The sequence below is a fragment of the Chelonoidis abingdonii genome, chromosome 7 (assembly GCF_003597395.2).
Source record: "Chelonoidis abingdonii isolate Lonesome George chromosome 7, CheloAbing_2.0, whole genome shotgun sequence".
NCBI classification, from domain to species: Eukaryota; Metazoa; Chordata; order Testudines; family Testudinidae; genus Chelonoidis; species Chelonoidis abingdonii.
The window spans coordinates 38,520,969-38,534,215 of record NC_133775.1 but is presented as its reverse complement, the minus strand read 5'-3'; the positions used below and the strand labels follow the sequence as shown (position 1 = coordinate 38,534,215).

Genomic DNA, 13,247 nt, shown 5'->3' with positions numbered 1-13,247 from the left:
CCGTTGGACTCCCTTCCCCCCCGCCATGCTGTTTCTCTCCTCAAGCAAACACTAGCAGCTGTTCTCAGCTCCCTGCCTTGCAAGTTCTAACGACTGGAAGATACACAACAGCTACCTTCAATCATTTAAAAAGTTTTGACCCTTCCCCCACCCCTCTCTTATTCACTAAATGCAAATTATGCACTCCTAAATAGCCTTCAGACCACATAAGCAGCTGCTCAACACGGACTCCCCTCTCCCTTCAAACAAAACAGCTGTGAACATTCCAAAGCAATTCCCCTGCCTCGGCTCGCTCGCTCGCTGGAGCAAAGAGCAGCTGTGTTTGTTTTTGATAGCTCGTCGTTCAGCCATTCTTCCGGTTTGTTGCGGACAGGCATTCTGGGATACCTCTTAATACCCTGGAGGCCAATAACAGTGCTGTTGGTGTCCACACCTGATGAGCAGCGCTGCATCACCAGCGCTGGAATCGCTACACCCCAATCAGACCAGGTGTACAACCAGCGCTGCAGCCAGGGAGTTGCAGCGCTGGCTGGGCTTTGTAAGTGTGTACATAGAGTGAGTTGCAGCGCTGTAACCCCTTCACCAGCGCTGCAACTCTCCAGTGTAGCCAAGCCCAGAGTAATGCATTCCACCCTTGGGGAGGAATATAACAGCTATTTAACGGTTCACTGCATGGCAGTTTAGGCTAGGAAAGTACACTAAATCCAACTGAAACTACAGTTTGTCAGTTGGAAAAACAAATGTACTCTCAAGAAGGCTGATTGCAGCAATTCTTCCTTACTAGTGTTCACGCAGAATACCAGTAACAACTGACAGTAAAGAGCTAATTATTGATTTGTTGCTAAAATTATCCCACTGAAGTAGCTGATCTCGGAAATTATTGTGACTTCATAATTCTGCTACTGCCTGTCACTGCAATCCAAAGGAGTACTTAAAGAGGTGCTTTAACTCCCACTGAAGTCAATGGGACTGAAGCACGTGCTTAAAGTTAAGCACACAGCTAAGTATTTTACTGTATCGAGTCAATAGTACTTAGTACCTTTCAGGATAAAACCCTACCTTATGATTGGCAGTGATAAATCTAAGCCTTAACATATTCTCTAGTTTTTTAAACGACGTTCTGACTCCAGAACACTTCTTCTCTTCCTGGTATTACTCTATTTCCAATGCAGTATACCACTTTGCTCTGTTGGAATCCATAACTTATTATTTTTAATGAATTGCTTGGGAAGAATCCTTGACTGAGGGGATGGCTCTTTCCCAGCCGCAGCCACATAAACCATAGCTGTCATCAGCAAATGTGATTTGCCCTTGAACAGACGCGCATATGCTAATCCTTTCATGATCTCACCATCCTTTTTTAGTAGTAGCTTCATTTAATAAGTGCAACCTGCACCTGTCACTCTGCCAAAGGAAAAGCCTGTCATGTGATTTAGTGTCTGAAAAATTTCTGTGGCAGTGCGGCGGCTTGGCTGGCTCCTCAATTCTCTGCACTCTTAGGCTGCTCAAGTACAATAGGCTATCTGTCTGCCTGAAGGGCCACAGTTCAAATCACATCTTAGTGCTCTCCTAAATCAGCCCCCAGATTGATGTTAGGAATTCACTGATGTCGGAAGCTGGAATTGGCAAGGAGGGATGTTTTTCACCCTGGGAGGATGGAGGTTCAGACATGGGCTGTCTTAGCTGCAGGAGAAATCCTGAGCTTGTGCAAAAGCCACCATTTTGATATGCAGGAGGGAAATATAAATAGCAGTGACTGCCTACTGCAAGATCTCTGCACTGCACAGCAAAATCTTTTTGACTTTGTATAGCTGTTGTTGTAGCACACACAACTACCGTTTTCAAAAGTCATTGTGTGGGTATGAGGGCCAGATTTTTCAAGTGCTCATTATTCACAACTGGGGGAAGGTTTTTTCAAAAGTTCAGTTCCCATTCTGTCACTTATGGCCTGACTTTTCTAAATAGTTCAACCCAGAACATACTGAGCTCACTTAGGTGCCAGATTTTCAAAAGGAGATGTGAATGCTTTGGAAAATCTGCTTGGAGTGTGAGTGTCAAACTTCTGAAAATTTGCCTCCACGTGTAATAACCGCACATGTGTAGCAACTGCAGGTTGCTTTATTTTAAAAGACTTGAGTAACTATGTGTTGGATTCTGAACAGCATTTGATATGCCAATGCATAGAGATTCTCAAACATATAATTGCGTCTGGCTCAGTAACTGGCACTGCACAAAGACAGATTACATCTAAGGTATTTATAGAGCACAAGTCACCACAGTATCTAGGAGACGCGATAGCAACATGTTACTCAGTACTAGTCACCTGCTTTCTGTGCACACTGGGAAAATGTGTATCTTTCTACTTAAGTCCCAGAAAAATCAGATATTTCTCTTACACATCTACCATAAATAACCTCTCTTTTCCTCCAGGCAGCTGTGGTATGCAGAGATATCACAGGTTCTTTATACACCTACAGGCTCTGATGAGGACTGGGGTCCCATTGTGCTAGGGTCCTACAAACACAGGCAATAGTCCCTGCCCTGAGGAACTTAGAAGATAAATGGACCTTCATGGAGGCCTTGCCTCAATGCCTCCCAGCTATTGGGTCTGTGATCCAATCTGTTTCTCCCGGCCTAACAGAATTTGCCTTGCCAACAATAGAGAATGTCTTATCTACACTGGGGAAAGTGCAGTGTGTTAGAACATGTGTTAATGTACTTTAACTAACACTCCATAGGTTTGGACTTAGTGTGATCGAGGATTGTCATATTTAAAAACACATTAGCTTATTAACCCTGGGCCACCTCCTATGTTTAACTGCAGCTTTTAGACCCTGCTCACATGGCTACTAAGTTGTTTAATGTCATGTTAGAAAATAAATTAAACATATTTCCCCACTGTTGACCTGGCCTGACAGGGTGCTGTAGAGCTTATCAAATGAAACGGGGGTAACAGCGGGAGAGACTCCTGGAGAAACACAATGTAAGACTAGCCTCAAGCTGTTTTAAAAAGGAAGCAGATGGGTTGGTGACTGTAGGGCATTGGCAGGTGAGTCCATCAAAGGGCAAGTATATCATTGTGGGAGACATGGCAGGGCTGGTGGTATTGACAGATGGCTGCTGCTGGGGGGTGGAGGGTGGGAAATTAGCCAGAATGGATAGTGCAGAGCCAGAAAAATAACAAAGCATAAAATGAAACCGAAAAAGCAACCAGTCTGCTTCCTATTTGTTGGTTACCTTCGTCTGACTTTCAGTATCACTTCTTTAGCCACTGATCTGATTTTAACTCTGGCTCCCTGACTCAAAGCAATAAATACTTCCTGAAATGTTCAGATAATACACTACATTTGGACAGGGCATGGGTGTGTATGGAACAGATCATAGAGTTTTTATCACTCCAAGAAGTGGGGCTCTCGGGATGTGATCATTCGTACATTTCAAAACCAAAAGGGACCATTGTGATCATCTAGTCTGACCACCTGTATTACACAAGCCATAGAACTTCCAGCATATTTTTTAGAAAAACATTCAGTTTGGTTAAAAAGTTACCACTGATGGAGAATCCACCATAATCCTTGGCAAATTGTTCCAAAGTTTAATTATTTCTCACTGTTAAAAAATTACTCCTTATTTCCAGTCTGAATTTGTCTAGGTTCAACTTCCAGCCACTGGAGCATGTTCTACCTTTATGTGCTAGACTGAAGAGCCAGTTATTAAATGTTTGTTACTCACGTAGGTACTTATAGCTGGGAATCAAGTCACCTCTTAATCTTCTCTTTGTTAAGCTAAATAGATTGAGGTCCTTGAGTTTATCACTATAAGGCATTTTTCTAACCCTTTAATCATTCTTGTGGCTCTTCTCTGAACCCTCTCCAATTATCACCATCCTTCTTGCATCATGAGAACCAGAGGTCACACAGGCTGTTTGGAAAGAATCAATGGGTATAGGAGGAAGCAGGCTGCTTGTGAAGCAATGCTCACAATCTGCAGTCTGGTCACTGTGCTGAGCAAAAACAGACGTGGCATGTTAGAAGTAGAAAGCTCTCTAATCAATAGTTCCTGCTCACACCCTGAGAATGAGGCAGGCCAGCTTGCTCAGCTGATCTCCCCGTTCTGACAAATAAATTGAGTTACAGGGCATGCAATAAGCAGGAGTCACTATGACATCGGGTGGAATAATAGCAGAGGAGTAACAGAGTGACAAATCATTGTTTGTAGCAGAAGGGATAGAATGAAAGGGATGACTAACAGCACAGTTAGCTTTGCCAGTTCAGCAGGAATCAGAGGCAGCACTTCCAAACAAAAATCACAGAGGCTGGAAGTACCACAGAGCTGAACCTGCCAAGTCTTGCAGACTTGCCCTCTGTGGCAGATGGGTAGATTCGATCTAAATCATACGGCACATCATGGTAAGCTCCAGTGTTGCCCATGAAGAAAGCTGGATTGTTGTCATGCCATGTAAAGATGGAGCATGACATGGACTCCAGCATGGCTTGAAAAAAACACAAGGGCACAATCATACATGTTTGAGCTGAAAATTCGAGTAGTAATAGGTGATACCCCTCTTCTGAGAGCCTGAAATGGTGACTGCTCACAATGACAGCTGCCAGCAGTTATTCCAACCATTCTCATTATTCATTTTCATGATGGAGATGAAACCTATTTTTGCTAATGTATACAGCACTCAGATACTGTGGTTAGGGGTGCTATCTGAGTACCTGCGTGGGTGGCTAGATATCACTTGTACACCAATAACATATGAAAACCCCATATAGTACTCTAGTCTTTCAAAGCTATGTTGTTGTGGACATACTATTATCAAATGAATCAGCTGAGAGCAACTTGGCAAAGATTAAATATAATGAGCCTGATTCTCCTCTCCTTGACATCACTTCAAAACTTCACTACATAGACTTCAAGGGAGTTAGTTCAGATTTACACAGGCATAAATATATGGAGACTCGGGTTCTCTGTGAAAAAACAACTACAAGTGATGTTAATCCCAGGTCTGAAATGTTAGGTTCAAAGGTACTTTAATCCATTGATTGCAACACTGAGCTAGCTCTCACTTGGTGGGGGGAAAACTATAGCTTTAATTATTTGGAGAGAGCAGTCTCATTAAGAAGGTTCTGACTGTGCAGCATAATTTCTCTTCTTTATAGCATCACCGGGGATGAAGCTTTGAAAAAAATAGCTTAGCAGTTATTCTATGCACAGGGGACTAACTGCAAGATAACAGTTGTTATATAACACTCAAGTGAACTAGGAAGCTAGATTGCATAGGGTAACTTTCAGAGGGAGAAACGAAGGCAGTTTTTATTCCATTTGTAGGTCCTTTGGGATTAGCTTTCTAAAATAGCTTTCTTTCATGTGGGTTAGTTTTATAAAGCCAAACATCTAGTCTAGGTACCTTTAGAATGGTGTCCGTAAAGAAGATTAAATACCACAGCCTGTTGCTTTGATAGATATAGTGAAGTTATACTAGTCAGAATAGAGAATCCAAATCTTTCCTGCACCTGAGATCTTGAAAGGTGTGGGAAATACCACTTTTTACTTCCAGCTGAATTCCCACTAGACAGGAAGGTCTCCTCTGTGCACACTGTGGGATCATGATGAGGCATGAGGTACCTTGGAGTGAGCTACATATTTTGAAACAACTCTTTTTGAATGTGTGTGTAAATCCCACTCATAGGTGCTGAATTCTGGCCCCATCTACATTTATAGCTTTGCATGTCAAAAACCAGAATTGTCATAGAATTGTTTAATTCTAAAGTAAAGTAAAAATGGCCCTCTAGGAACTAATTGAGTTTGGTTTTCAGCTTGCTGCAGCGAAGGAGTCATCTTGAAAAGTGAGGAGGAATGAGAGATGTCTCCTGTGTGGGTCTTGTTATAATGAGCAGTACAATGGTTAACAGGTTATTTCATTTGATTTGTTGTTTGACTTCCTCTTAGACTATACAGACCTGTCCACTTCCTGTGTGGTGCACGGACTGTGGAGGTGATCCTGGAGTTCTTGCCAGGTGCAAAGATCTGCACATGCAAATTCAGTGTCAGACTCAGACCCTGGAACAGTGCTAGTGCCAGGCCTTCATGAAAACAAATGGTAGCAATAGCAGGATTCGGTCTGTAGCAGATTTTGTTTTGGCGCCCAGTCCAAGCCCCCTGACAAAGTACATTCATTTGCTGGTAAGTTTCACTGCACTGTTTTAAGTTACTCTCCAGCTGTAAGGACAATTGGAGAGGATTTGTTTGGAAAGGGTGAATCTTTGCTCTCCCACAGCAGCATGTGAGCAAATGATAGCCAAGACACAAATCAGCAGGGCCATTCTGAATCTGCTGGGGAACTCTCTTGTTTGCATACAATACATTAGGGGAGAGGGAAACCTGATTGGTTTAGTACCTCTTGAGACTTCTAACTTACTACTTGGAATATAATAGTGAGGCAGAAGAGACAGAAGCCAGCTAGACTAAATTCATCCCTGGTGTAACTACTGAAGTTGGAGTTATAACATAGCTGAATTTGGTCCATATAGTCTTGGCACTGAGGATTCAACAAAGCCCTCTGGGAGGATCCATGTTGAAAGCTTTTCTTTAAATTATTGCATTGCAGCTCAGTTCCTTTATTATTCAGTATGAGTCACCCTGGTCCCCTCTAGGTCTGATTTACTATGGATATATGTGACAGTGTTCTCCTCTCATCAGTCAGTAAAATATAAATCATATGAAAACACTTTAGCATTCCGATTGAACAGTCACTATTCTGTAGTTTAATGAGAAGACAGGCTATTTAGGGTGGAGGTTATTTTACTGGTGCTATTCAATCTCTGTTACTGCATTTAAAGGATTCCTAATGCCAAAAATACTGGCTGGAGATAGGGTGTGCTCCACACATTGGCCCTGGAAGAGCTGAATTGGGCCAGATGGGCCCAATCAGCTAATTAGGCTGCAAATGGAGGAACTTTAGGTTGGATGCAGCTAATTAGAGAGAAGCAGCCTCTCCCTGGCAAGAGGGCTTGGAGGTTGTCTAAAGTTGCTCCCTGGGAGAAGGGATGGAAGAGACTGGCAAACCCAGAGCGGTGGGGAAGGAGAGGAAGTATGAAAGTGACACAGGGAAAGGCAGAAAGGTGCAGGGAATGGACATTGGTTGCTGGGTAGAGGGTCCCTGAGCCAGAACCTAGAGTAGAGGGTGGACCTGGGTTCCCTGCCAGCCACTGTGGGAGTGGCACTGTGAGGCAGAAAACTGCCTGAGACTGCTGGAGAGCAGGAACCTTGATATGCTCCTCTCCACCCCCCGGGAGGGGAAATCACTACAGTGACCTGGGTAGAGTCATGAAGTGGACAACTGTGGCCTCTGAGAGAGAGAGAGAGAGGGGAGAAACTGAGGGGATGTAACTGCTGGAAGGAGCATCAGCCTGACTGAGCTAATCTCCAGAACTGCCAGGAGGCAGTGCCATTCAGCAGTAAGTAGAGCAACCAATGAAATGGCAAAAAAAGGCATTCTGTACACAATCTTGTATCCAGGTTAAGTGATGAGCAGCACAAGGAGCTCCCCAGCACTCTCAGGGATAGGTCAGGATGTGGCTCAGTGCTCCCCTTTGTTCACCTGGTCTGTTCTTTTGGGCAGCACAAGTGGAGAAGGATTTGGTTTCAGCTCAACCTCTGGCATGAGTTGCTCCTCAAGGGTGAAAAACCTGTGGTCCGTTGAGTGCAGGGACTGGCCCTTCCCATTTAGAAGCAGGACATACAGTAGAAGCTGTTTTTCTTCACGTCTGTGTACCCACATAACAGCCAAGGCATAATCCAACCTCAGATCTTTGCTACTGGCCATTGCATTTTCTCCGTGGCTGCCTGTTTCTCTAAAGAAGTGTGGTTTTGCTGCTGTACACTTGACAATCCTTGAATTAGATTTCCAGTCTGATCTCACTGGTTTGGCAAGCTCCTTTAGATGACTTCAGTAGAACAAATCCACACAAGTAACAAATACAAGTCACATGCCTGGCATTCCATCCAGGTGCTACACAAATATTTAGCTGCAAATACAGCACTTGCTATCAAGCAGCCTTCACACCTGAACTCTAATTGATGGGCAAACCCATGCTTCAAGATTAACAGTAACACTCATTAATTTTCCACTTTGTGCTCTTAAGTAACAGATGATGCATTTTCTGACTCACTGTTTCTTCAACCAGCAGTGCCAATTCTATCTGTTCCCAGCCTAATGGAAACTTTTTACTGAAGGAAGTGTCTTGTGCTTCTGCCTATTGTATGGAAGGTATGTAAGTGTGCATGGTATATAGCCAAAGCAGAAAAGGTGAGTTTAACGTGAATACCCAAGTAGACTGGGCATTGTTCTTATACCTTGGGCACGTGTCCAAGGTATAAGACCTTGAAATAGTTGTCAGTTAGTATAGCATTCTGGGAATTTGCATCAAAATGAGCATTGTAAGCATTCACTAAGTGTTGAAGATTGTTCTCCCTTTATGCTCCGGTAGACTTTATTCTTAGTGGAGGTGGCCTTATTTCCAAAAAGGAGATTTGGCAAAGAGGGAGGGCAGGCAATGCAGGAGGAAATGTAACTCTGTGCATGGATACTGGTTTGGTCTACCTCCTTCTGCTGATTTAGAGATATGTAAAACAGATGGGTTCACTCCCAGATTCCAGCTGGAGCCTCCAGTGGAAACTGAAGCCCAGGTCTCTGGTGGTTAAATGCCTATCTCAGAGTGGAGCTGTAGACCTGCAAAGGCATCTCCAGCTCTCCTATTAGCTGGCTGACCCAGCTCTGGAAGTGGCCACTGTCAAAAATGTCAGGCATAGCCACAGTGCGAGACGATGTATGCAGTGCTCCTGTAAAGGGCCTTTTGCAGTTTTGGATGGAGGCTAGGTGATATTGCAGCGCTAGTTCTTCTCTCTCTCCTCTCGGCAGTTTTATGTCACTATAACAGCATTGCTAGTCACTTTATCCCCCATGCTGTCAGGGGACAATGCAGTTCTTGAGTTGTGTAAACAGAATTACTCCTCCTCTCAGGACCTATTGATGTAGTTTCACAGGTGAAAAAATTAGTGTAAATGAGAATAGGCCCACAGGAATGAAAACACAACTAAGTTAACATCACTAGAAAAAAATCTTTGCATGTCCTGCTTTCTGTGACTTTAACTGTAGAACTGAATGGCCCTTTAGGGTAGATAGTTTATGCGGGGGGCGGAATCTGATGAATGGGCTGTTCAGTTCAAAGTAAATTCATGCTTTACTATAATTTTCCTGTGGCATTTATCAATGCAGCACTTTAAGTTGATTGATTTAAATATATTAAATCTTAGTGTAAATGCTGAAAATAGTTGCTAGCAGGAATATAGGAAGCATGAGAATGTGACTGATCAATCACTTGGTGTCAGGTCACTCAGCAGAAATGCTGAGAAGTTCAAGAACCTCTCAGTTGCTTCACTTATTTGTTTTCAAAAGAACATTAACTGAGAGGCCTGTCAAATGCTTGCTGTGTCAGTGATCCCTTGGAGCATGCATTGTGTGACAACGTACCTAAAACTGCTGTTGTGTGCATCTTTCAGGGATTTTATTGTGCAGTCAAAGATGAGTACAAAGTTATAAAGCAAACAAGGAACTAAATCACAGAATAACAGGAGGATTTTAATTATCCAAAGACCTATATTGAACTATTTATTCAGTGCTTGGTATGTCCACCAAGGAAAATGAACTGGAATATCAGCACAACAAAACTCTATGCATTTAATTCTAGCATAATGGAGCTAAAATAATCCAAATCCTTCTGACTCTTTGCATTGCTTTTCACTCTTTAAAAATTATTCTGCCTCCAATATTATTTGAGCGCTCCTTTTTCCAGGTGTGTTAATCAAATTTAGGTAATCTAGCTGCAGAATTAGCTCTTGGCCAACAGGCCCTGTGGCACAATGATTGAAACTTTTTGGTTCGTGGTTCATAGTTGTGATGTTCATGTAGGTTGTCTTTTTAGCAAGGGTCTTTCTCACTTCCTGCCTGATCACTGGTACTTTAGAATCTTGCTGCTTGTTTAACTTTGTAATCAATATAAATTAACTCATGCTGAAGTGCACAGGATTTGTGGCGAAAGGGTGGCTGCAGAACTCCATGAGCTCCAATAGAGACAAATGAAATTAATGAGTGAAGAGGTCAGTGTGAGAGAACAGAAGAGTGGGTATAACTAGACCATTAGAGTGCTTGCTGCAGGCTTTGTTCTTCACTGCCCTTCACTTTGTCATCACTTACACCAATGCAAAGTACTGAGATGGTGGTAAATCAGAAGGGTAGTACTTTACATCCTCACTGCACAGATGAAACTGACTATACAAGGCTGTGAGGAATCAAGCCTATGTTGTCCCCTTCTCTAAAAATATGACATAGACCCTCGGCTGGTGTAAACCAATAGTCAATGGCGCTATGAATGTTGGGATCTGAGGATCTGGCCCTGTGATTCACCCTACATTGTGAATCTTTTTTTTTTTTCCATCGGAGCCTCCACATCATTCAAGTTGAAGACGCTTTAAGCAGATTCTTGTATTTTGCGTAGAGTCCTAAATTAACACAATCCAGAAGTACCACCTTGTCCTTATACAAATCCCTCCCTAAAGTTCTCCTCTGCTGGGATACTTACAGAAAACTGCCATCTGAAAGCGAGCCAAGCAAGTGGTGGCTTGTGATTCCTGCCTTGATTATTATGCTTTATTATGGCTACAAATTGCTCACACAACTACCTTATATTATTCTGATTCAGTCTAGACCACCACCTTCAACAGCCTGACCTTTCTGTCCTCTCCACAGCTCCTCTACAGGCCTTTGTAACAAGACCCAGATGAGCATGAACTTTTTCTGCTGCACCCAAATGATTCCATTAGTGAAATCACATGGACTCACGTAGCTTTGTGTGCAAGATAAAGGCTGCTATCAGTTGCATAGCCCAGTGTAAGTGATCATAAAGTCCATGACCAGGGCACGGAGGTGATACACACGGTGCCAGGCTGTGTCTGTGTCTATTTGCTATGTGCCTTTTGCTCTTTGTAGTCATGCTGTATCCAGCTTGGTCACAGTCCAGCCAGTACTCTGACCCTGGAAAAAAGTGCTTTTAATATGAATCTCCCCTGCACTAGATCTATTTCAGTCACCAGCAAATTGAATCCTCTGAGGATCAGGAGAAGAAATTAATGTTGTCAGAGGTAGCTGGCCAAAATGAAATACACTGTAATGTTCTGTTGAAAGTGGAGAATCTCCCCCCCCACACCCCTTGGTCTGTGAGCGGCACTGACTACCAGTTAATTTGCTGGGTGAAGTTTAAGATATTGTGCTTGGGTTGCTTCAGTTCATGGGTGTCCAGTTTGAGATCCCTTTTTAAAATGGTTTGACGCACAGCTACTTGAGTGACTGCCTCTGTTTGTGTGAGATCACAGTAGCTGAAATCCAAAGTACTTGAGCTAATACTGCCTGGCAACAAGGTATTCTGGGTGAGGGATTGTGGGCTCTAGAATTAATTTATGTTCCACCAGAGCCTGGATTTCTGAGTGCAGTTTCCCATGACATTGCTAGAAAGAGATTTTATCTGAAGCACTAAAATTCTGGAGTGGGGATTGTGGTGATGATGATGATGATGTATTTGTTTCCCTGTTGACAAAAGAGGGTTCTGCAAAAAAGGTTTGAGTTGCTGACCCCCCTGTAGTTCAATATCCTTTTTGAGCTAGGGTAACCGGTACTGTATGCAGTGTTCCAGATGAGGCCCCACCATTTATTTGCATAAAGGCTTTATAATATTACTTGTAGGATTTACCATCCCATTCCTTATGGAACCTAACATCTTGTCACCACGTTCATTCTTGAACTTCATGACCTGATACGATTATTATGGGACAAGATTATGGCAACAAGTGAGATTGTACATTCCTAGTTACTAACCAGGATGGCTTTTAATAATGCTTCTGAGTAAACACACTGAAATTAAATCGCTTACATTATGGTCCTGCTTTTATCTAAACTTAAAGGAACAATAATTCTTCATAATTAAATGCGATGTTGAGACAGAGAAAACAGTATGGAAAGAGGTCAGTAAATTTTTATCCAGATTCTAGTTCAGATGCTGCTGATTTATTAACTGAAAGCACAGTAATGTCTGTGACCATGTCTAATTTTTGTGTGTTGGTTTTGAAATGAAAATTGGAAGCCTTAATATTAGAGGACTTGTGCAAAAAGAAATAGCCATGAGGGGAGAATCACATGTAGGCATCAGAAAACTAATATGTATGTAAGAGGATTCGATGGCTGCAGGACCAATTGCAAGAAGTTGTAGACACATAAGAGAGAATTCAGAGAAGAGTGACAAATGATCAAACAGCTGGAAGTTTTGACTTAGGAGGGAAAATTAAAAGAGCTAAACATGAATAACTTAACTAAGTGATTAAGATGCAGGAGGCAGCCTGCAAATACTTAAAGGGCCAGTGGAGAGGAATCAATAAGAGGAGCATAACTAGAAATACTTAAATTAACCCTAGAAGATAAATGTGAACTTCCTGTGAGTGAGATTTCAGATTGTGGAATCTTTTCCTGAAAGAAGTGACAAAAGCCTTATTTTGTGGAACTCTTAAGACAATTCTTATTGTTCAGTTGTTTAAAGTATTAGACTTCAAATAACTGAACAATAAGATGCACATTAATGGACAAATGGTTACTTTGTTTGTACTCGTCTGACTGTGGTGACACGTCTCAGAATAACTTTTTCCACCTCTTTTCACCATATTGTTATATAGAATACCTGTTAAACCAAAGGCAGCTAATCAGACTTCCTTACCTCAAAACTGACCGTTCCATTTCAGATAGTACAAATTAGTGCAAAAGCACATAAGTAAGCTGTGATTGCTGATATGTAGGGTTCCTCTGGTTTACAGTTTAAGTCCACTTTGTGCTACTGCAGCCTCCTATCATTAGATAATAAAACAGGATCTTATGAAATTTATAGAAAGAGGGTTACATCACTCATATTCAACACAACTGAAGTTAAATTCCTTCCCAAAGAATTGTTGCAATTGCACTGAGATATATGAAGGCTTCTGTAGCTCAGACTTTGAATGTATGTCCAGATCCTTCAGCTGTTGTAAATTGATATAGCTGTACTGAAGTTATGCTCATTTAAACCAGCATGAGATCTGGCCTATCCTCTCGTCTGACACAAATGCCCTCTAACACAAATGTGAAACACTGTACAGATATAAAACGA

The 13,247-nt window shown here is 42.3% G+C and overlaps 1 protein-coding gene across 1 annotated transcript in view; it reads right to left on the bottom strand.

Moving 5' to 3' along the window:
* Positions 1 to 12,857, bottom strand: part of PALMD (palmdelphin) — a 68,455-nt gene extending 55,598 nt beyond the window's left edge. Inside the window, exon 1 of the mRNA XM_032804964.2 lies at positions 12,822 to 12,857. Within this exon, the coding sequence (XP_032660855.2) occupies positions 12,822 to 12,841 (20 nt within the window). The 5' untranslated portion in view covers positions 12,842 to 12,857. The remainder of the gene's footprint in view (positions 1 to 12,821) is intronic.
* Positions 12,858 to 13,247: the final 390 nt, after the last annotated feature.